General features: G+C 36.6%; 1 protein-coding gene across 5 annotated transcripts; it reads right to left on the reverse strand.

The window, feature by feature from the left end:
* Positions 1-1,365: 1,365 nt before the first annotated feature.
* Positions 1,366-24,671, reverse strand: snx7 (sorting nexin 7). Of its 5 annotated transcripts, XM_081353122.1 has the most exons (11): positions 24,334-24,671; positions 20,457-20,651; positions 20,261-20,371; positions 19,017-19,181; positions 17,735-17,933; positions 17,140-17,339; positions 16,125-16,211; positions 14,535-14,636; positions 8,518-8,574; positions 7,442-7,594; positions 1,366-2,275 (listed from the first exon to the last, which is right to left on the reverse strand). In XM_081353122.1, the coding sequence occupies exons 1-11, from the start codon at positions 24,454-24,456 to the stop codon at positions 2,198-2,200; spliced, it is 1,470 nt and encodes a 489-aa protein (XP_081209248.1). In that variant the 5' UTR covers positions 24,457-24,671; the 3' UTR covers positions 1,366-2,197. The 5 variants fall into 5 exon arrangements, with proteins under 5 accessions (XP_081209248.1, XP_081209250.1, XP_081209249.1 ...); XM_081353124.1 differs by lacking the exon at positions 14,535-14,636; XM_081353123.1 differs by lacking the exon at positions 8,518-8,574.
* Between the last annotated feature and the right edge of the window lie 354 nt (positions 24,672-25,025).

Raw genomic sequence — 25,025 nt, forward strand, 5'->3', positions numbered from 1 at the left:
TTTCACTTAAAAGAACTTGTTTATGAGATTCAGTTGTTCATGAATCAAATTCCACTAATTCCACTATAATGTATTTGTTTCACTAAAGAACTGGTTCATAAGATTAATTTGTTCATGAATCAATTTCTACTAATTCCACTATGAAGTATTTGTTTCACTAAAAATAACTTGTGTCATTTATCAGTGAATCAAATTAAACTAATTCCACTATAATGTATGTTTCACTAAAAATAATCAGTTCATACGAGTCATTTGTTCATGAATCAAATTCCACTTAAATGTATTTTTCAGTAAAAAGAACCAGTTCATAAGAGTCATTTGTTTGTGAATCAAATTCCACTTAAATGTATTTGTTTCAGTAAAAAGAACCAGTTCATAAGAGTCATTTGTTTGTGAATCAAATTCCACTAATTCCACTATAATGTATTTGTTTCACTAAAAATAACTGGTTCATAAGAGTCATTTGTTCGTGAATCAAATTGCACTATGAAGTATTTGTTTCAGTAAAAAGAACTGGTAAGTGTAATTTTTCAGTGAATCAAATGACTTTAATTCCACTATAATGTATTTGTTTCACTAAAAAGAATCAGTTCATACGAGTCATTTGTTCACAAATCAAATTCCACTTAAATGTATTTATTTCAATGAAAAGAACCAGTTCATAAGAGTCATTTGTTTGCGAATCAAAATCTACTATAATGTATTTGTTTCAGTAAAAGAACCAGTTCATAATTTAATTCCACTACAATGTATTTGTTTCACTAAAAAGAATCAGTTCATACGAGTCATTTGTTCACAAATCAAATTCCACTTAAATGTATTTCTTTCAGTAAAAAGAACCAGTTCATAAGAGTCATTTGTTTGTGAATCAAATGCCAGTATAATTTATTTGTTTCAGTAAAAAGAACCAGTTCATAAGAGTCATTTGTTTGTAAATCAAATTCCACTATAATGTATTTGTTTCAGTAAAAAGAACCAGTTCATAGGAGTCATTTGTTTGTCAATCTGGCTAAATTGCCTGTGTGTGATTTTGATTCACTAAAAAGAACCTATTCGTATGAGTCTTTTGTTTATGAAATACATGTTTTCTTACCATTATTTCCCGGTACACTGCCTTTTTATCCTATCACATTGAATTCGGGCTGCAAACATGGGTGACATTTATCTTATTTTGCCGCAGGACTGTAAAAGCAGTGAAGGAAACAGTACTGACATAGATCGATCGACATTGGGTTTATTATATAAAGAGCTTTTTAATGTTTCATGTGATCAAGCTGTGATTGTAACCTAGTTTAGGATCCAACATGACGCTCTGTTTGCTCACTTTCTCTTGAGAGAGAACAAAAACACACACCACAAAACATCTTTCAATCATCTTTTCAATAACAATTTACTTGTTCAAAGAATACATATATAATTCCAAGACATTCATTTCACTAATGATCTGTAAAAGCAGTTTTAAACCAGTCCGCAATTTATTACACTTAATGCTATTAGTGCACCGCATTCAAATAATAGTATCTAAAACAATACACTCATTTCATATTCAAAGGCAACAGTTAAATTCTTTTGATTTATGATTTTAATATCATGTAAACAATTCTGGAATGTCAGCATCATCTTCAATATATGGTGTTTGCGTAAAGATGTAGCCTCAGTAACCTGAATAGCACAATGATGAATTCAGTCCAATGCAAGAAATGCATCCATTCAGAGTGCATTTATATTTATTCATACACTAATCGAATGGTTTTTGCAGCAAGGCAGCTCTGATAAGAGGTAAACTGCATTTGCATTGATCTGCAAAAGGGCAAGACATATGAATCTCAAACATCATATGGATAGAATTCTCACTAGAAAGGTCAGATGGTGCAATAAAGACAATGTGAGCATCTTCATTTTCCAGGAATTGCATTATTTTTCTCATCTCATGTGTTGTACTCGTATAAACAAAAAAGAAAAATAGGTCTCAGTATAAAAGATTTGGCAATGTGATTTTTCCCTGTGCTTTGGAGCAAATGTACTGATGACATTCCATTATGGTTCTCTCTGGGTCAGTTGCTGAAGCTGTTAGATGTTCTTTTAGGGCGACTGACTTTCTCTTTGGTGTTTCAGTCTCTAAATATGAATCTTATTGGTGTCTGCAGAAATAAAAGCATCATGTGTGGTCCCGTACACCTAAAAGCACCATGGGAGATTAGGAACAGTCAACCTTTCCATTTCCTTCAGCCTCTGTCCTTTGAGAATGCAAGAATGACTCCCATACAGCCAAACACTGCAAGAAAACACACACACACTCACATTTATGTTAAAGCAATAAGCCATGTGAAGCAGTGTAATAAATTGATTTAGACAAGTCAGGCACAAGAACAAACTTTACCATAGACGTGCACTCATATTACTTATGAGTGGTAGAAAAGTGCAAAGCGCAATATGGCGGAATAAGTCCCGCCTTCTAAATAAAAGAGCCAATCGCTGATTGGTATAGTCATCATGTCACTGCAGTTGCAATAGAAACAGTCAGTGTTCTGATATACATATATAAATATATAAAAAACTCGAAATAAATTTTCCAAAGCAAATGTGAGTGACGCTATCCTTATGCATCAATATACGTTCTCAGTAAATATATAATAAAATATCTTACAATATATATATCAGTAAAAACTCTCTAACTGCAGTGAAATAGATGGATGTTTAAACAACGTAAACCGTGAGGCCTGACGAGTGGCTTCTATTTGGTTTCCAATTTGATTCGGAAGCTTTGGTCGCACCTCATACCGAGTGCCATTTAGGTGTCACTTTCTGAGCCCTTGATAAATGTCTTCACAGGGACTCATCAACCGTCGCCCAAGCCCCGAAACACCTCGACCCAAACCGCTCGGATGCCACTCGCAAGCGTGTTTCACAGCAGAATCTCTGGAGGCGCGTTGGCTGCGGCCGACTGACTGTCAAAAGCAGTTAATCAATGTACTCCATCACCACAGGATTCAGACGTGACGTGACCTTGGTAAATGACTTTAGACAGGCCATGCGTGAGGGCGCTGGACCACAGTCACCCTCCGAATCACACCAGGACACGGCTAGATTCGTCTCAGTACCAAACGGCCCAGTTTAAGGAGGCAGACACCTGTATAACTCTGCTTCAAGATACTGATTAATCACAGAAAATAAAACTGTATGCCAAAGCTGAATGGGACAGATGCGATCGGAATTGGCACCACCGAATCTCGGCAGCTGGGCGATCACTCAAGACTTTAGTGTGCCATTCACTTGCAGGAGATTGATATGAAAGCATATGTTAAGAATTGTCGTATTTCGCTTGCTAAAGTTTTGAGAACTCTGTACTGTGCATTCATTTAGGAGAAGACAACTGAAGGCACCCACACACTGCAAGATAATCGGGGCGATTTTGGGTCCAATTCTCCCCTTCCGAAAAGTCCCGACTAACTTGATGGTTCTACAGATTGTCTTATCAGATTTACCTGTGGTGTGATGTGTGTTAAGAGTGATTGAATCTGCTTGGAAGAACGTCATGTTGAATATTTACGATCAGAAATCCTGTTGTGTGGGGGGAACCCCGAGGACAAATGCGTTCGCACTCTGTAGATTCTCACGGGGAACGAAACGATATCTAATCAGAAAGCGAGCCGACGGGAGACGGAAGCATAACACGACTTCGTTAAACCTCCCCCCCCCCCTACAAATTTTCTGTAAAAAGCAGTCCAAACGCTATAATCGCCATTTCTTCTTCCCCGCGTCCGCCATGTTTGTTTACTTTAAAGTCACGTTTGACCGCAAGAGATTTTGAGAGATTTCTTGTGTTCAGTCACGACTTGTGGTTGTTTGTGAATGGAATCTGTTAGTGTGTGTTGTTCTCTCTTGGTCACATCGTGGCTCTCCACACACTATAGGAACAAAACTATTAAATCTATGATTTTTCATATTTGTGGTCTCTCACATTCTTAAAAAAAATCAGATAAGATTTTAAAAATCTTTTAGTGTGGGCCAGCCTTGACCAACAAAGAATAAAACAATGCTGTATGCAAATAATAGTGATTTTTTGGCTTTTAAAATGGCAGCAACAACAGATACATACTCCAATGTTCAATAAATAATTGTATATTATATATATATATATAAAATTATTTATAAAATATATTTATTTTGTGTTCCACTGAAGAAAAAGCCATCCAGGGGTGCGTTTCCCGAAAGCATCGTTGGCCAACTATGGTCGCAAGTTCCGTCGTTACCAATAGAGTTCAATGGACATTGCGATGAACTTGCGACCATAGTTGGCCAACGATGCTTTCGGGAAACGCACCCCAGGTTTGGAATGACATGAGGTTGAGTAATTAAGACAGAATTTTCATTTTTGGCTGAACTATCCCTTTAAAGTACATTTGTTGACCCTTCCAGCACAACCAAATGAGCACAATAAAAATAAAAATGAAGTGAACACATTCAGAGGTGCAAAATGCATTTTTTTCTGATCTCAGCAGAGAATAACTCGGAATTTTCCAGCAATTACCCCATTTGTCGTGAAATAATTACTTCAGCTTTCTATAGTAATTGTGGAAGCGCTAGAAAAAAAGAACAGAACTAAGAAAAGCACAACTAACTTTTGAGAAAATGTTCTACAAGCCTCCGAATCAATGACAAACGGTCAATGCACTGCATATAAGTACATACTATAAAAACTATAATAAAGGCACAAACCATTCCAGAAGACCGATTAGGTGAGCAGTACTGAAGAGAAGAGTTTATTGACAAAGATTGAGCATGTCAATACCTATTTGAGTAGTTTAGACAGTCAAAGGGTTTGCTTTGCAACACGTCTCTGTCTGAACCATGGTTACTAATGGTTTTAATTATAACATGCACCAACACAGACACAACTGAGACAGACACAACTGAGGCTACACGCTCGAGATGTGAATTTTGAAACGTCAGTTGCATCAGCTGTTGCTTTAACTCAAAACAAAAATGAATGTTTCTGCAGTCTGAAAATCCTTCAAAGACTCTGTGCCGGTTGAATTATATGTAACATTTAATGACAGCTCCCTCATCTTTGCCATTCAGCTACAGCCTTGTTGCTATGGCGTCTCCATGGCAATTCTCTGAAGATGCTATGTTGCAGTACATGGCTGCTGTGTTTGTTTCTAATGTACGGCACTGCAAACGTTGAACATCCACCCACATCAGTGTGCAGGGTTACAGTGTTTCTTATATCAGTTTGCATTGTAAGCATGATGTGTACAGAGAGCTGAGGTTGAATGCAAATGAATCCATGATAGGCTGAAACCAAAATGTGAAACTGAATAATAAATAAAAATGCACAGTAGTCAAGTTGTTTAGACCTGGAAGCTAATGTTAATTATTATAATTACAGTATATAAATATGTAATTATATCATTTATTATATATAATTCTGCAGAGCCCTGTGAGCATGCAGTATTTCCTTGTATTTCAGCTTTCAATTTCAGTTTAGTTCTAGTACGTTTTAATGATGCATAAATAGCTAGATTTCATCAAATCACTGTTAATATATTATTTTGCTGCCTAGCACCATATAACACAAAGAACCACAAAGTTGTGCATATGATAGTACATATTTATCCAGAAACTGCACTGTAGTCAAAATAATACTGCCAAAGTTTTATTTGTGAAATATACGACACCACAGCATTACTTGTGGCCAATCAAATGAGCTATAAGTGTGTTGCATTTAGCAGTACATCTTCTAATTTAGCAGTTCATCTCCAATTCAGCCACATGGACTGGATCCACTTGAAGAATAACTAGTCGCTGGATTTAGAGTTTGCAGTTTCAAGACTTTTATTTGAGGCCATTTGGATCAAGTAAACAAGACAATAATTGTGTTGTCTCTTCAACATTTCAAGGAGATAGCAGCACAATTACTCGCAGTAAGCACTTTGCTGCATTGCTGGATCATTATTTTGTGTTATTTCAGATTGATCTGCCCCTTATGGAAGCTTGTTTCCACCACAGAATAAAAAAAGGTAAAAGTGAGAGACTGTGAGATATACTGTGAGAAATAAACTCAATTGCAAGAAGAAAAAAAAGTCAGATTTATCTAGATTTAAGATAGATACAAACTCGCAATTCTAACTTTTTTCAGAATATGTGAGAATTCTAAATTTTCGCGCAATTCTGACTTTTTTTTACTTTTATAACTGTGAGATATACTCAAAATTCTAAGAAGAAAAAAGTCAGAATTGTGAGATAAAAAGTATTTTTTTTCCATGGTGGCAACAAGCTTCCATAGCCCTTAAATCTCATGTACAAAACGGAAAAAAAAAATTGAGGTCGGGCCTGGGAAATTAATTTACTAAATCAGACCTGCAATTACAAAAACGTCTATGATTTTCTCCTGTAATTGGGTTTAGTTTTTGTTCCTATTGTAGTGCATGTTATTAGTTTCAGTCTAGTTTTTCTTCCTTTGCAAACTGCCATTTTGATTAAAGTTTCCCTGCTAGTTTTTGTCAGTAGTCAAAACTACTTTAAATGAGTAGTTTGGCAAGCTATGGTTTCAAAGTAGCTTCCTTCAACACTGGAGAGAATGACAGTTCTTTCAACATGGCTTATTTTTAAATCTGTTTCAATCTTAAAATCCCGGTGGAGACGTAACCAGACCAACCTCTCTGGAGACGTAACAGAGACTTTGTTATATTCGTTCTCGCTATAAACGCATTCATCTGTTTCTGTCCAACAACAGGTTAGTCTCTAGAGCCTCCAAGGTCACAGCAGGTAACCAGACATCACAACATCTCTAAAACTTTGACAGTTCAAATGTCTTCCTTTGCTTCTCATCTTATGTTGTGCTGTTGCAAAATACCTTCAACTTTGAGGTCATAATTTATTGTTTACGACTGAAAAGCAAAGGAAGAGACCTTTAAAAAAGATAAATTAAGCAGTGAACCGGCTAAAACACATCCAATCTAGCGAGCAATGTCAACATTTATAGATTTGGAGTGCAATTACTTGTCAGCAGGGATACAAATGAGATACTACCACCCTCTGCTGGCACAGATCCAGGGCGGCTGTGCAAATGAATGCAGGCAGACGGCCACATACAACCCTCTCAAGTCTGTCCAAGTCTTGTCCAAAGTATTTTTACCACCTTTGAATGTTTATCTCTCAGTTCTGAAATCTACTCAAATAAACTCAATCAAACATCGCAATCACTATTTTAATGTGTGATCAAGTTTAAAATTGTAACAACCAAACTCAAGTGGCTTCTTGCTTTTATAAAATGGCGGCCATAGCAATTTTATAAAAAGACGTACTAAGTATTAATAATATTAATCAGAATAAATTCTTCTGCCAACAGATATGCAAAAACCCAAATTAATTAATATATAATTTATCTTTTTTTTTTGCTATATACACACACAAAAAAACTAAGCAAACATCTCACCTTTTCATAGTAGTTGACGTTCCTCTCTGCTGTGTCGACGAAGGCTGATCGTAGGTCAGTTCTCATTACCTTCTGCCAGCGGGTCCAGTCGCTCTTGAGTGCATTATTGGCCCACTCCAGCCGGTCCTCCATCTTATCCAGCTCAACTCTCATCTAAACACAAGGATTGGTTGGTTAGCATGGTCCAGTTAACCTCTAAAGTATCAGTGTCATAAGTAGTCCGTCTTACGTCTAACATCTTAACTCTATTGAAGGCCATTCACAAGCACACACACACACAAACATATTATTATTATTATTATTATATACAAATATATATATAGAATAAATGTATTATAATACATATGTGATAACACGTACTTTTATACACATTACACTGTGTGTGAACTCTTCATATACTTCATATACTCTATATACATATATATATATATATATATATATATATATATATATATATATATATATATATATATATATATATATATATATATATATATACATATACATACACTCACCTAAAGGATTATTAGGAACACCTGTTCAATTTCTCATTAATGCAATTATCTAATCAACCAATCACATGGCAGTTGCTTCAATGCATTTAGGGGTGTGGTCCTGGTCAAGACAATCTCCTGAACTCCAAACTGAATGTCAGAATGGGAAAGAAAGGTGATTTAAGCAATTTTGAGCGTGGCATGGTTGTTGGTGCCAGACGGGCCGGTCTGAGTATTTCACAATCTGCTCAGTTACTGGGATTTTCACGCACAACCATTTCAAGGGTTTACAAAGAATGGTGTGAAAAGGGAAAAACATCCAGTATGCGGCAGTCCTGTGGGCGAAAATGCCTTGTTGATGCTAGAGGTCAGAGGAGAATGGGCCGACTGATTCAAGCTGATAGAAGAGCAACTTTGACTGAAATAACCACTCGTTACAACTGAGGTATGCAGCAAAGCATTTGTGAAGCCACAACACACACAACCTTGAGGCGGATGGGCTACAACAGCAGAATACCCCACCGGGTACCACTCATCTCCACTACAAATAGGAAAAAGAGGCTACAATTTGCACGAGCTCACCAAAATTGGACAGTTGAAGACTGGAAAAATGTTGCCTGGTCTGATGAGTCTCGATTTCTGTTGAGACATTCAGATGGTAGAGTCAGAATTTGGCGTAAACAGAATGAGAACATGGATCCATCATGCCTTGTTACCACTGTGCAGGCTGGTGGTGGTGGTGTAATGGTGTGGGGGATGTTTTCTTGGCACACTTTAGGCCCCTTAGTGTCAATTGGGCATCGTTTAAATGCCACGGCCTACCTCAGCATTGTTTCTGACCATGTCCATCCCTTTATGACCACCATGTACCCATCCTCTGATTGTTACTTCAAGCAGGATAATGCACCATGTCACAAAGCTCGAATCATTTCAAATTGGTTTCTTGAACATGACAATAGCCGCGTTTCCACTGTCGGGCCAGGGCTGGGCCGTGCTAGTGCGTGCCAGGGCCAGTCGCGTTTCCACTGTCACTTCCGGGGCTTGATCGGGGCTTACTCGGGGCCAACGGCCAGGATTTCTGGCCCGTTGAATACCTTGGGCCAAAGCGGGCCAGCTCGGGCTAGAGGAGTGGTTACGAACAGAGGCGGAGTTAAGCGCCGGATGATTCTGTCAGCATTAAAGACTTTTAAAATAATTTTTAAAAGTCGCGTTCATGTTTGAATGCCTTCTGTTTGTGATGCAAAAGACTATGCACGCTAACCATTACCATAGTAAACATAGTCTTCTTTCTTGTTCGTCCATCAAAGTTGATGATGACCATGGCACGTTTGTCATTCAAGAAATTAGACCAATCATAAAGGCTATCACAGTCATGTTTTTATTTTATCTGTCATAGCCTACGTCTCTCTCTTTATACCGGACTATCATAAAATAAAACAACTTTTTTTTCGGGAGCTTCCTCTGTTTCTCTGACTGAAAATATCTGTATGGGAGTCGAGAGAGTGCTAAAGCTCCTCAGGTCGTATTTTTGGTGGCATATATTTGTAGAAATTATCATTCTTTCTAAATGTGATGTAAATATGTCCTGTAGCCTAACTACCAGATAAACAGAAACAGACGCGATTGAAGAAGTGTGTCCTCTTTCTTTTGTGAAATAGACCTAACGGTAATTTATTTCTGAGTGACTAATGTGCAGTTTTGACATAAATTAATTCATTATGATCAGTGTTGGGGGTAACTCATTACAAGTAACTTGAGTTACGTAATCAGATTACTTTCTCAAGTAACTAGTAAAGTAATGCATTACTTTTTCAATTTGCAATAAAATATCTAAGTTACTTTTCCAAATAAGTAACGCTAGTTACTTTTTCACATTTATTGACTGACAGCTCTCCTGTCCTCATGTTGAGAGAAACAAAGTGAGGTGGTGGTGTGTGCGCTGTGTAAAAATAATGGTTATTGTAGTTCTAGAGTAAATGTGAACTTACTCATCTCACTGCTCAAAATAAATAAAAACAGTAAAATGCAATCTCAGAATTTTACTCAACTTTTATAATTAACTATTAAATTACACAAATATACTTTGTGAATTTAATCTCACTTTATTAATGTCTTTGCTGCTGACCTTCAATGATCTAATTCAACCATACTAATAAGCAAAAATGACTTTATAAGATTTAGAAATAAGAGTGTTGAACTTCCTTCTCCTGTATATTATTGTTCTTTAATCCAGAACAGCAGCGCAGCTGAAAGGTTAGTTTGAGCGGTTCCTTCAGCCTGAGGCTTATTCAGTTCACTTTTGGTGTGAAAGTGCCTTAACATTTGCCAAAAATATAACTTTTTTGTTGGTCTTGTTATAAAAAAAACAAACAAGCAAGCCCAGCCCAGGTGAGAAGAAAAAGTAACGTAACACATTACTTTTCATAAAAAGTAACTAAGTAATGCAATTAGTTACTTTTTTGGGGGAGTAACGCAATATTGTAATGCATTACTTTTAAAAGTAACTTTCCCCATCACTGATTATGATCAATGTATCACTTTTTATTGTAAACCTGTGGTAAAACATCAATGCTTGGTTTTTTAAATATTCAAGTAAACAACAAAAATGCCAGCAAACGGCTGCTTTTATCATGTTTGTTTTCAACACTGTTTCCAGTGATTTCTGATTAGTTTTCTGATAAAACTTCCATTTGTTGGTGAAATGATGGGTTAGTGTGACGTTGTTCCAGAGAGGCGTGTTACGGGCGTGTTTTAGTGAAGCGCTGTGGAGCTTCTGGCCCGACAGTGGAAACGCAGGCCCGGTGCCTTTAGCCCGAGGCTATTAGCCCGGCACGGCCCGTTTAAAGCCCTGGCTCGCACTGGCCCGACAGTGGAAACGCAGGCCCGGTGCCTTTAGCCCGAGGCTATTAGCCCGGCACGGCCCGTTTAAAGCCCTGGCTCGCACTGGCCCGACAGTGGAAACGCGGCTAATGAGTTCACTGTACTAAAATGGCCCCCACAGTCACCAGATCTCAACCCAATAGAGCATCTTTGGGATGTGGTGGAACGGGAGCTTCGTGCCCTGGATGTGCATCCCACAAATCTCCATCAACTGCAAGATGCTATCCTATCAATATGGGCCAACATTTCTAAAGAATGCTTTCAGCACCTTGTTGAATCAATGCCACATAGAATTAAGGCAGTTCTGAAGGCGAAAGGGGGTCAAACACAGTATTAGTATGGTGTTCCTAATAATCCTTTAGGTGAGTGTATATACACACACACACACACACACACACACACACACACACACACACACACACACACATATACACACACAGTGTGTTATATATATGGATTTTATATATATATATATATATATATATATATATATATATATATATATATATATATATATATATATATATATATATGTGTGTGTGTGTGTGTGTGTGTGTGTGTGTGTGTGTGTGTGTGTGTTAGAATAAGTGTTTTATACTTCAAATCACCTGTATATGCATATTAAGCTACAGCTGTCTTTTATTGAAAGCAATAGTTTCTTTGCAATAAAAGCCTCTAATAAAAAAAAAATAAAAATCTAATTAAGTCTGGTGGTCATAAACCCTAAACTTGTAAAGGATTTCCTTTGCACAGACTACTCAACTAATCCCTCAGATGACCTTCTGACTAACCAATTTAGAAAATATGTAGTTTTGCGCATCCCTAATCCTCACCCGTGACTCTAGAGATGATAAGTCATGTAGCTCTGAACGGACAAGTAAAAACCAACATGTCAACGCCAATATTATTATAGCAGCTCTTCCACCATCAGACTGCTGACGCACAGCCATTTTTATTTTAGAGTTGTGAAAGCTTTCATTACCGAGGAGTATAACTACTGTAAAAACTTGCTGAGCATGCAGGAATAATATTGTCATGCTGATATCAACTACATCGTTCACTGTAATCAAGTTAATTTGTTTCTTGGCTCACTGCAAGTTGCCTCGAAAGTCTAAAAGAGTTGTTCAAACAAAGACGCTAAGCATATCTGACAGTTTTTCATTTGTTTTCAAACCAGACTATCATAGTTATCCATTTTATATTACTCTGCTTCAAAACTTTTCATGGTTTCCACTCAAATTAAGCAGCACAACTTTTTTTAATATTGATAATAATAATAAGAAATGTTTCTTGAGCATCAAATCAGCATATCAGAATGATTTATGAAGGATAATGTGACACTGAAGACTGGAGTAATGGGACATTCCATAACAGGAATAAACTGCATTTTAAATTATATTTTAACAGAAAACATTAATTTTAATAGTTTTCTTGCCCAATAAATGCAATTAAAACTCGGCATAAGTAGATTTTGTAACTGAAATAGTAAAACCCCCTAATTAGACAATGGTGTTGACAAACTTTCAGCCACCTTGTGTATTTTTAGAGTCTTCCACCAATGCACGATTGCTTTCCTGTCAGCTGCTTTCCGCAGCTTGTGATTGGCTCACAGGGTGGCCGTTAACAACTCTAAGTACTCTATTTAGTGCGAGAGCTCTCTGGGGGTGAAAAGCACCTCCAGATGACACTCAAAAGTATGAGTGTCTAAACACGGAGCGAGAGATGAACAGTAAACATGCCCAGTGATGTCAGGAATGACAGGCCTGTGGGAACGGCAGCACGTCAGATCAGTGGGCCAAGACTGAGAGGAACATGTAAAAGAGATTGAAATAGGGAGCGAGATGTTTATTGACAGGTAAGCTAATGAAGGTCAGAGGTGGCTATCTGTTAGAGCTCCATCTCATTTCCACTGTAGCGTGTGAATCAGATGTGAGGCTGTCTTGTGGAACAGCAGTTGTGTTTGGTGAATGGATGCAGTTCTCTAGGGATGAGACGTTGTCTACAGCCACGTCTCCCTTCTGACAAGCAGGCCAGATCATTAGTTCCGCTGATCTGATGTTGCTGTCACTAAAACACACACACACACACACACACACACAGTCTCTATTATCCATTCCTAAAGAAATAAATGAATCATCTTGGTCAAACTTGGTTGATTCACATATAAATTTTTTGGACACTTAAAAAAATGTCTGAATGTCACTGCATTACATAACTTACTGAAGTAAAGGGCATTATTTATTTAGACCTTTTGGAGAGAGATTCCGATGGGATGATGAACCTCCACCTGTTTATAGTGACCTTTAGTGCCCTCTACTGGACTGAAAGCACATCACCGCATCCTTTTTCACTCATTCATAGTGAAAGTGAAGAGATGACAGTAAATGGGCGAAAGAGGGGGCACAGGATCAGAAAGTGATGCAAGCCAGATTCGAATCGAACCCATAACTTTGATATGAGAACCCCAGCTCAATGTGTCTGCAGCATTTGTGCTAACCGTTAAAACATCATGCAGTCTGTTAGGAAACTATGAAAGAAGCAGTAAAAATGAGATTTGTACATTGCTTGCCCATGCAAAACTCGCCACTAAAGTTTTTGTTGGTTACCAGGGTGTTGCTATGTGGCTGCTAGGGTGTTCTAGGTGGACACTTTCTGACACAAATCAAGCCTCCATATTAACAAACCACACCACTAGCTAATGTTAACTATTATTTGAGATAATACTTTTTTTTTTTTATTAAAAATAAAATAAAAATGACCACCAATGACATATTATTGATATGTTGTATTAATTAAAACTTAAAAGCTTCACAACTGGCATAGATTAAATATGAAAATGCCACAAGATTGAAATAACGCTATACTGCTAAGAAATGTAACGCTGTCAAACACTTTAAAATGATACAAGGTAACACATTAACTTTGACAGCCCTAAACTTAAAAAAATAAGAAAAAAACTGAAAATGCTTAAAAAAAATTAAATGATAGGGTAAACTACAGTGGAAAAAAATTAAATAAAAATAACAATAAATAAAAAAAATAATAATTGTATGTATATATATATATATATATATATATATATATATATATATATATAAAATAATAATAATATTATATATATATATATATATATATATATATATATATATATATATATTTTTTTTTTTATTCTTTTTTTTTATTGTAAAAAAAATATATATTAAAAATAATAATAATCCTGCAACACAATCCGGTTAGGTTAAGATTTATAAACAAGGGTTTTCTCAGCCTCATGGGTCTGTTGCAAACAGTCCTGATCTCCAAGAAAAGTAATAACACACCTCTTCCTCAACAAGCCATATGATTTGAGGTTTCATTCATATCTCTAGCACAAAGTAGTTAGACGAGACTGAAAAAAAGTCACATGCACCACACCTTAAAACATACTATGCTAACATGCTCAGCAGAGTGAGGTATTAACCGGTTATCCACTCAAAATAGCCACAGCATGTTAGACAGCGCATATGTTGATATCACACACACCACAGCATTCAAACGTAAAGCTGGCCTAAACTACGCTTGTAAACAAAAATGTGTGAAACAAAGACAAGGCGAAAACACACCCTCATAACAGGGCGAGTCACCTCGGGAAGCACATCTACATGTCGAACGAATGCTCGAGCAGATAAAGCCAGAAGAAGCTAGTCAGGCCAAGCCCAAACACTGATGGGGAATATTACCTCCTTAATCTCGCCCTTAAGTTTCTGCTGTTTCTGCTGTTTGACCTCCTCGGGGGATCGTCCCACCAAGCTGTCCCATGCTAAACTCAGCACCTTAGATTCCTTCAATGGACACATGAACACGTGAATATGAACAAGTCTGGACTTGAAGTCACAAAACACTGTTAATGACATCACACTATGGAAATTCAGAAATGCTATATTGGATTTGGAATGGGATACTGGTTAGATCTCTGCAAGCAACAAGCCATCAACAACCATGTTACATCGCCATTTTTGTCACATTACAATGACATGATTTCACATTGTGACGTGGACAATCGAGGAAGTAATATCTAGACTTTGATCGAGGCGTTTTAGGCGGGTCTGGATCAGAGTTCTCTGTTAGATAGAATAAATCTTAGTAACTTTGCGATCGCAGACATGCACAGTGATGTACACACTGAAGGAAATTAAAGGACATTAAAAAGCATCATGTGACCCTTTGAAATGCTGCTGATCATCACTATTTAGTTTTAAATTTACCTAATTGTACTGCAATAATAAATTATATATTTAATAATACGTTATATGTATATATATATATATATTAAAAAAGAGTTTCCTCGTAAACGGCTTAAAAGTGCATTAAATTATGTAATGATAAAATAAAATAAATTAAAATTAAAAATTTTACTGTTTCATCCTGCTTTCTAAAGGCTGATCGGTAATCATGAGAGTAAACAAAATTTTATTGAACAGTCGTAGTATTATTTTTCTCATCAGGTTTACACATTTAAAATTCCTCTAATGATTAGCCGAAAAAATAGTGAAATATGTAAATAAAACAAAGTATATATTGTCCATGTAATATTTTGTCACAGAATAAAATAGGTCTTTATACATTTAAATATATAACCATCTATATTTTAGGAGGGGAATTACAACCTTTTTTTTTTTTTGAGTAGCTTGTAGCTTGACCAATGTACAATTTTACATAATGATCCACAGCTGAATGTGGACATTCAAATATATCTTATGGTTTATCGTTTTCTACCTGCTGTGAGTGAGTGAATCTAGAGCATATTCTTATAGTTCTTTTGGAATAAAAAAAAAAGCATTGGGGATACCTTCTCATTTTGGAAATGACCTTTTGTAGTAAGCAGCAGAAGTCAGCAGGGACAGCGCTCAATCAAATCACGTAATTAAATTGACAAGAGTGCCGAGACGCTGCTAAGCTTCTCTAGACACCATCGGTTCTTTGTCCAGTAATGCCCTTTCAGAGCGTTCAAGCGTCCTGCACCTGATATTTGATGGAATTGACAAAAATAAACTCAAAAAGCCAATGAGACTTAAATATGGCAATATTAGCTTGGGCAATATAAGTAATATTTAAAAGCATCCCATTTCAAGAGTAGTCTGGCTTTAAGGGACATCTACAGCTATCCGGAGATATTTATATGATCTCTCCAAATTCCTTTTCCAGCTTAAAAAGGAGTGCTGTCTACTGAACGACTAGAGCTCGATTTTATTAAAAATAATCCCCGTGAATTTTCAAAGGAGCGCTGGATGGATTACGTGGAGAATGGAAAGAGTCAATAATAGACTTACCGCATCCCTGTCGGCCTTCTTCATGGCAAGAGCTTCAGTCTTTGCTTCAAAATCCGCCTGGATGTTGTCTCGCCTCCTTAGTACCGCCTGAAAACCCATGATCGATACTCATAAAGTATGAAAATTGTGATCAATATATTTTAATTAAATTTAAGGCTGGATAAAATATGAAATAAGCATCAGATAAAAATATTGTTGGCTGTATTGATCTTAGCTTTGCATCAAGGTGTATGTCAATATCATATCAATTCGAACATGATTTTTATACTAGGAAAACAAGCAGGTCGTTTGCCTCAAACAAACCGGAACAGAACATTTTATTGAACTAAATCAAATGAATATAACATTCTACACTTAAAGGCACAGTTCACCTAAAACGTTAATTCTGTCGCATTTACTTACCCTCATGTCAGATTTATATATAAAAAAAATGTTTCAACTGGTTTAATCATGCATCTGTTTAAAAGTTTGGGGTCTAAGATTTGTTTAAATGTTTTTGAAAGTCGTCTCTTTATTTGATTAACAATACAGTAAAAACACAAATTTTCCATTTTAATACATTATAAAATGTAATTTCTCCCTGTGATGGAAAGCTGAATTTTCAGCATCATTACTCCAGTCTTCACATGATCCTTCAGAAATCATTCTAATATGCTGATTTTCTGCTCTAGAAATGATTATTATCAATGTTGAAAACCTTTGAGCTGCTTAATATTTTTGTGAAAACTGAAACATTTTTCCAGGACTCTGTGATGAATAGAAAGTTCAGAAATAGAAATCTTTTGTAACATTATTTATTAATGAATTTACTGTCACTTTTGATCAATTCAATGCATCCTTATTAAATAAAAATATTAATTTCTTTTAAAAAACAGACAAAAAAATTTTTTTTCTCAACTTTGCAGAAGAAAGAATGTCATACAGGTTTGGAACGACATGAGGGCGAATGAATGATGACAGACTTTTCATTTCCTTCAAGAAAGAGAAAACAGGATCATCTTGTCAGCTGGTCTACCTTGAGCGTCTCAGTGCAGAGGACGTACTCATGAAGGACTGGAATCAGGTGATCATTGAGCTCTTTGACCTGTTCCTCAGTCTCCTTACAGCAACTGTCCAGACAGCCTGCCATCCTCTTCAGGGGCTCGGCCAGCTCCTCCTCTGACTGGGACCACAGCGTGTATATCGGCCCACACTCCTTCAGCTCCTCCAGGTGCTCTGTGAAAACAGCAGCAGCCGGTTCATGCAGCTATAGCAGCTAAAGTCCATATCAATACATTTGCCAGTCAATTGACTTTATGCACAGCTACACTACTTCCTGAACTTTAGCCAGTTCCTTTGTTTCCTGTCTGCCGTTATTGGACAAACTGATTAATCCAGGTGTGCCTGACCTCAGTAGTCACAGCAACAATAATCAGACACACCTGGGTTAATCAGTTTGTCCAATAACGGCAGACAGGAAACAAAGGAGCTGGCTAAAGTTCAGGAAGTAGTGTAGCTGTGCATAAAGTCAATTAAGTAAGAAGAAGATGAGACGGACATGTGAGATGAGACTAGATGAGACAAGGGAGGAGAATTCATGTAAAAGAGTGTGAATGGGACAAAAGTCCAACCTTTCTTCTCTCTGACGATTCTTTGACTAACTTTATCGAGCGAGCCGATCTTCTGAGTGAAGGCCTCCACGTACTCCTGCATGTCAGTGAACTCCTCGGGCCGGTTTCTGACCCCTCTGACTGAAGCAGCGACGGCTTTCACCGTCTCCCCCATCCGGCTCAGAAAACCTGGACCCTGTTTCTTATGAGAGGTCAACTCCTGCATAGAGGATCAGTGGAACAGTGTATGATGCAGGTTGACAACAGCAAAATAACCCCCATTTTCACTATGTTCTCTCAGCAAAAGCCCCTAATGACAGAAAATGTGGTCGACAGCCTACGAAGCGTCAAATATCCATCACAGAAAAACTCCCTCTATTATGACTGAAAAGAGGTTTATATAAAGTACTTATCTTAGAGGTCACTTAGCCAGATCTAAACAGACGCTGTCACATTATCTCTGTGAATTCAACATAATCCTCTTATAAAGCAAAACTGAGATGACATATAATGAACACACAGGTCAATGATTGTGTGTGTGTGTGTGTACACACAGGATTTAATGTCCTTATTAGGAAGAAAATGTCGCTAGCAAAAGAGCAAAATCTTCCAGTGGAATATCAAAACAAAAAAATAAATAGTGATTACAACATAACTGCTATGTGGTTGCCAGGATATTCTGGGTTGTTGCTAGGTTATCACTTACTGGTGAATCACTTACGGGTCAAAAAATTCCCAAGTTTCTACTTTTGGTCCCTAGATATGATTTGGAATGAGTTAATGCACCAAAGTTTAATACTTAAATATGAAATACTTTTAATACTTTAATACCCCTTTTATACCTTTAAGTATTACACACACAAAAAAACTACAACTAGATTAACCTTATTGCACATTTATAATAATAATAATAAAAAAATATACATTTTATAAAGAAATGCATAAATATAGAGAAGAAACATAAATGTATAAATATGAAAATAAATGCATAAGTAAATGTTTAAATAAAATGTAACAGATAAATATGCAAATAAAAAAGAGAATTAATTAATAAATGTATAAATAATAATGTATAAATAGTTGTATAAAACATAAATAAATAGATAAAAATAAACTACACAATAATATAATGAATTAATAAATGAATATAAAAAGGCATAAATTGTATTAAATGCTTAAAAATATAAATAGATAACTAAATATAGATGAATGAATAAACAAAAATGTAGATAAATAACTACCTAAAAATGAATAAATAAGTTCATAAATAAACATATATATATATATATATAAAGAGTCTTACCCCAGATTCTGCTGTGAGAAAGATCTTAAAATCATCAGTGCTGGAGAAAATGGGATGTTCTGCTATTCTGTTCAGAAACCTGTGGAGCGCCTTCCTCCTCGTCTCAATGAAATCTTCATTAAACCTCTCCACCATTCCTTTCATCACAAACTTCTCAGGAAGAGGCTGATGGGACACAATCAAGTCATTGTATTATGAGATAGAGGATAAGACCTTTATATATATATATATATATATATATTTTTTTTTTTTTTTTTTTTAAAGGGATGTGAAATGATATCTTAAAGGGTAAGTTCGGTATTTTACACTTAAAGCCCTGTTTACAGATCGTTTCTGATGAAATAGAACGGTTAAGATACAAATTTTGACACATGCTGCTGTCCCGAGAATTTTAGGTTTCTTTCGCTTTCCCCCCCACCTCCAGAATGGGTGTATAGGTGCACTCGAACATATCCTTCCTAAAACGCATTAAACTTTCGTTTACAAAGAGATGAAACTCACCGAGTGGTCAGGGGTGTTCACTGATATGCTCATACAAAAATCGCTGCAAAATATGCTTGCCAACAGGTGTTTTACCATTCGTTGTAAAACTGTGGATCTATTTTTCCAAACGTCTCACACCCGTAGATTCTTCCGTTGAGAGCTTGAATAATAGACACTCCAGCCCAGTTGGTGGCGATAATGCACCTTTGCCAATTGGAAGCAAACCACTGGCATTTCATTGAATACGCAGAAGAAGAAGCGGCGGAGTAATACCGTACCTCACACAGCTCTTTCAATACAAGTCAATGGAGTTGGACAAAAACTACGATAAAACCTGTTGGAAAGCATCTTTTGCAGCGATTTTTGTATGAGCATATCAGTGAACACCCCTGACCACTCGGTGAGTTTCATCTCTTTGTAAACGATAGTTTAATGCGTTTTAGGAAGGATATGTTCGAGTGCACCTATACACCCATTCTGGAGGTGGGGGGGAAAGCGAAAAAAAACTAAAATTCTCGGGACAGCAGCATGTGTCAAAATTGTAATCTTAACCGTTCTATTTCATCAGAAACGATCTGTAAACAGGGCTTTAAGTGTAAAATACCGAACTTACCCTTTAAAGGCATTAGAAGTTCCTCCACTCATTAAAAAAAAAAAATTTGGATGGAAAAATTAAAATATAAAATGCTTTGCCCCACAGACTTCCATTCTAAATGTGTTCATTCTTCCAGAATGTTTGACAAGCAAGAGACTTCACCTACATGAACAATGAGCGTGGGATGAGCCTCTTCCAGACGTCCCTTTAACCACAGGAAGTCTTGGTATCGTCTTCGCACCTCAAACTCACTCGCGTCAAACTCACTCCGTGTGGTCTGATGTGAGGGAGAATGAAGGAAAAAGGTTAGAGAATTATTCACAGAACCTGACTAGGTGAATTTGTGCTCAGATCCGCCGTACCTTGGTCATGACCCGGTAGGTTACGTATGTCTCAATAGCCGTCACGATGCTCTCTGGGTTATCGACTGTGACAAAAATATCTTTGGTGTCAGCGTCTCCCTCTTCTTCCTCCTCAAACTTGTACTGGTTGATCATTGAAGCAGGAGAGGTCTGCATGGAGGCGTTGAAAGAGCTCCCCTCTGTGAGAGTCGTACCCTACACAAAACATCAGGACACGTGAGGGACCAACAGCACAAGTGTTTAGACATCAAGCAAACAACAAGTGCTTTCTACCAATTGGATGTGGATTGGCATACTAAAAAAAAAAATCTTAGTTTACAGCAATAAATGTAACACTGAATTACTATGGTACCATGTCCATAGTAATACCCTTGTATTCTTCGAAATACCTTTGAGAGCTACTTATATACACCACCGTTTAAAAGTTTGGGGTGGGTAATATTTTCTTTAAGGCTTTTAAAATAAGTCACTAATGTTCACCAAGGATGCATTTATTTGATCAGTGAAAACTGAAATATTGTGAAATATGACTGCAATTTACAAATATAGCTGCAAACAGCAATCAGGGGCCAAGCACCATAGAGGCAGAATGAGGAGCTAAAAATCAATGAAGCGAGCATCAGACCAACTGCAAAAATGAGTAAAGACATTTGGAGATGGTTTTCAGCAAAAAATGGTTGAAATGCTATTAATACAATTACTTGTCATGTGACATAATTGCTTATTACTTTTGACCAATAGGTGGCACTGACACCAAATTGATCTGGTGTGGTCAGTGTTGGTGACAGTTTTTTAAAGATTTTTTGGAAGAGATTTTTGGTCAAACTGTTGAGAAGTTGTAGCATTTTTTTTTTTTTCATATTTCGTGACCACTAGTGCACTGTGCATAAACTATAGGTACCCTCAGTTCATGGTTGTCAATGTCATAACTAAGGTAGCAAAGTTTCCAGATTTTTTTTTGCAATTTTTTTGGAAACTTGGAAAGTTTCTTGAAATGTACCCGCATTTTTTAGCCCCTTTACAACCCTAGTCATAACACACACCAAGTCTGGTCATAATTCGCTAAAGGGCTGCAGAGATTAAGCCTCATGTCCATTTTGTCATGTTGTTCATATAATTTGTTAATATGCTAAATGACAACGGTTTGATGAATTGACTTAATTTTTTTTTTGTCAAGGACAAAAAACGGTCAGAGCAACGGTCTAGGAGTTCAAAAAAGTAGATTTTTCAGAAAATTGAAAATGGCGGTAAAAATGTATGACGGAAAATTACATAGCCTAATTCACAATAGAATTGTCTTGAGCCAAGGAATCAGAGGGTTTCTAGCCCTAATGGTTCAAAAGTGTCAGTGCAAATTGGAGGAGTTAGAGGGATTGAGTTAGAGACTTCAAAATTGCAGTGATTAATGTTCAGAATGCCCTCTATCAGTGTGCCAAATTTCACAACTTTTTAACACAGTTCTATGGGTTGCCATAGACTCAAGGGTGGAAGAAGAAGAAGAAGAAGAAGAGAAAAAAAAAACAGGGAAAAAAACCTGATACAATAAGTGCCTACAAGTTAAATCATCAAGATATGAGGAAATATATATATATATATATATATATATATATATATGAGGGAACAACAAAACACTTAACTTGGTTAAGGCATTTATCTGACAAAATTATTTGGCAAACCACAGCTACAGGTTTTATTTTAATAAGCAAACAAAAAAAATGCACAAAACAAAAAAGCATAGGCCTACATTGACTTCAACATATTCAGTTATTAAGATTTTGTTGGTTCTCTTTTGTTTTGTTTTGTTGGTTCTCTTTTGTTTTTGCGTTCATAATGCTTTTCACTGCGTTATCACAAAGAACATAATTGACTCCCACCACAACTACGCAATATACTTACAAAATCTTTAACAAATTTTTAATAATATTTCAATAAGGTGTGAAGATGTCAATTTCCCTAGGCTGGACACTTTTGGCCCCTACTGAATGTAATTTATTCCTGTGCTGAATTTTTAGTATCATTAGTTCAGCCTTCAGTCACATGATCCTTTATACTTGTATACCTAAAAACATTAAAAAGCTCTTGAGTTTAAATTCAAGTTTCCAAAAAATTCATAATGAATTTAGTGAACAACATAAAAAGGCACAATATTTAATGTTTGTATAAAGAACCCCAATATGATGCCATTTTAAGTGTGTATCATTAAAACTGGACATAATATTGCTTTAAACTCGCTTTGAGGGCTGTGTTTGGGTTTTTATCACAGTGAGAGACAAACATCTGATTTTCCTACTGTTTTGCTATCTTTTCCTGGTCCAAACACTGACGCATGCAAATCCCTTTCGTTTAGCCACAGCAGCTGGGAAAGAAGCCTGTGTGTTTCCTGTCATAACAAACTGGCCCATAGTCAGCACAAACTGCATTTCTGCTTTACACTACAAACACCTCACTTCCATTCATAACCATTCACTGCTAATACTAAATACAACACCACCCACAATGTTTGAGGGAAGTAGTACAGTACAAACACTCCTACTTCAAATTAAAGTTTGTCAAAATTAACTTTGATGTTGGACTGACAAAGCTGTGTCAGAAAAATTAAAACAGCTTTAAGGTTATACAGTCAGAGTCCAAGCAAATGTTTGCTAAACCTGTCTGAGCGGTTGTTAGGACAATGCTAGGGTGTTCTAACTGCTTGCTGGGCATTGTTAAAGGGATAGTCCACCTAAAAATGAAAATTCTATCATTAATTACTCACCCTCATTTCATTCCAAACCAGTAGCATAAGACTTCATCTTCATCTCGTTAATCTTCAGAATACAAATGAAGATCTTTTTGATGAAATCGGAGAGCTTTCTGTCCCTCCATTGACAGCTACGCAACTACCACTTTGACCCTTCGAAAAGTTCATAAAGAGATCTTAAAACTAACCTATAGTTTTAGTATGGTTTACTTCCAGCGGTTTAGTCCAAATCTGAAAAGACTTGGTCGCTTTATATGATCAACAGATTGAATATAGGCTTTTATTCACATATAAACATTGATTAGCGAACATAAACAGAAGCTCAACCGTGCTGCGTAACACAAGAAGCATGTCACGCAAACGTGTTTGAGCATCAGTTTACCACAACTAATGTGTGGGTTGATGAATGTTTATGTGAATAAAAGTCTAAATTAATCGTAATCGCATCAATTCAGAAAATGTGGACTAAACCGTTCAAATTATATTAGTTTTAAGATCTCTTAATGAACTTTTGAGGCGCCAAAGTGGTAGGACAGATCTTCATTTGTGTTCCGAATATGAATGAAAGTCTTACGGGTTTGGAAAGGCATGAAGGTGAGTAATTAGGCTAATGACAGAATAAAAATTTTTGGTTGAACTATCCATTTAAGTGTTCTGCTACTATGTTCTAACTGTTTGCTGGGAATAGTTATGAAGGTCTGTCTAGTTTGTGCCTGCTAGGGCATGTAAGACTGTCGACAGAGAAGCACACTGACTGACTAGATAAACAGTGAAGCAGCGATAGTCAAACACACACAGGTCGTATCTGTACTGAGCTGTGCGATGAGTTGTGGCTATTTAAAACGAATTATCTGGCATCAAATTAAGTTTAAGACGAAATCTACAGAAAATACAACAGTAAAAACTCCGATGTGAAAAAAAAACCATGACATGACAGCGCATGATGGCTGACCTTTGAAACTTCAGATCACAACAAAACACCCAGATTTAATTGAGAAATCTTCAGAGAGATTTCTACGAGCTTTATGATGTAGAATCTAAAGATTTTAACTCTAGTTATGAGTCGGTTTTACAGGATTCATCAAAACAGTGTGCGATTGACCTCCGTTTAAACCAGTTGATTGTAAATTAACTTACCTTACTGAAAACTTCCAAGTCATCGTCTTCATCTAGATCTAATATTTGCCCGCTGATGTCTGTCGGAATCGCAACCGAAGAATTGCCCGATGCCACGGCGTTGTCGACGACAGGATCACTCATCGTTGCTCAAATCGCTACTTTGCAACAAGTTTTCTGGACTTCATCAGTTTTTCCGCACAGCTCTCAAAACGCTCAGCAAAAGTGTTTCGGGCTCCAGTGCGCAGAATCGGAAACCGCGAGACGAGGAAGAGTTGAGCGCCGCGAGACGCCCACGTGAAGGAGTATGTGTTTGATGTGATGTTTTGGTTGTTTTTTAGCCAACAGCTCCTGTCTCTAAAGGTTAGTCAGTGCTAAACCGTGAAATAATAGTGATTTCCATGAGATGGTTGTTTTTAAATTTTAAAATGCAGGCTCATACTTGTGGGTTGCATAATTCATAATGGACTTTAGGGATGAAACTCTATTATCATGGTGTTCGTAACCTAAAGTTACTAATATGTGTAAACTGACATTTAGATCTATCTCTTTTACATTAAATACTTTTATTAAATTCACTTTATATAGGCTACTACAAAATATACAATGCGTCAGCTATAGTAAAAATATTAAAATATAATATATTTAAAAAAATATTCATATTATATATCAGACATGAGACAGCAAGTGTCTTTAAATATGAATTCATTATT

This window comes from Scardinius erythrophthalmus (genome assembly GCF_964197995.2).
Source record: "Scardinius erythrophthalmus genome assembly, chromosome: 22".
NCBI classification, from domain to species: Eukaryota; Metazoa; Chordata; class Actinopteri; order Cypriniformes; family Leuciscidae; genus Scardinius; species Scardinius erythrophthalmus.

Excerpts from the sequence above, each read along its gene's own strand:
- snx7 (XM_081353122.1), bottom strand. The coding sequence starts at position 24,456 with ATGAGTGATCCTGTCGTCGACAACGCCGTGGCATCGGGCAATTCTTCG. Across the intron at positions 20,372-20,456 it reads CCTACCGGGTCATGACCAAG|ACCACACGGAGTGAGTTTGA; the intron begins GTACGGCGGATC and ends CCCTCACATCAG. Across the intron at positions 2,276-7,441 it reads ACGTCAACTACTATGAAAAG|TGTTTGGCTGTATGGGAGTC; the intron begins GTGAGATGTTTG and ends GTTTTCTTGCAG.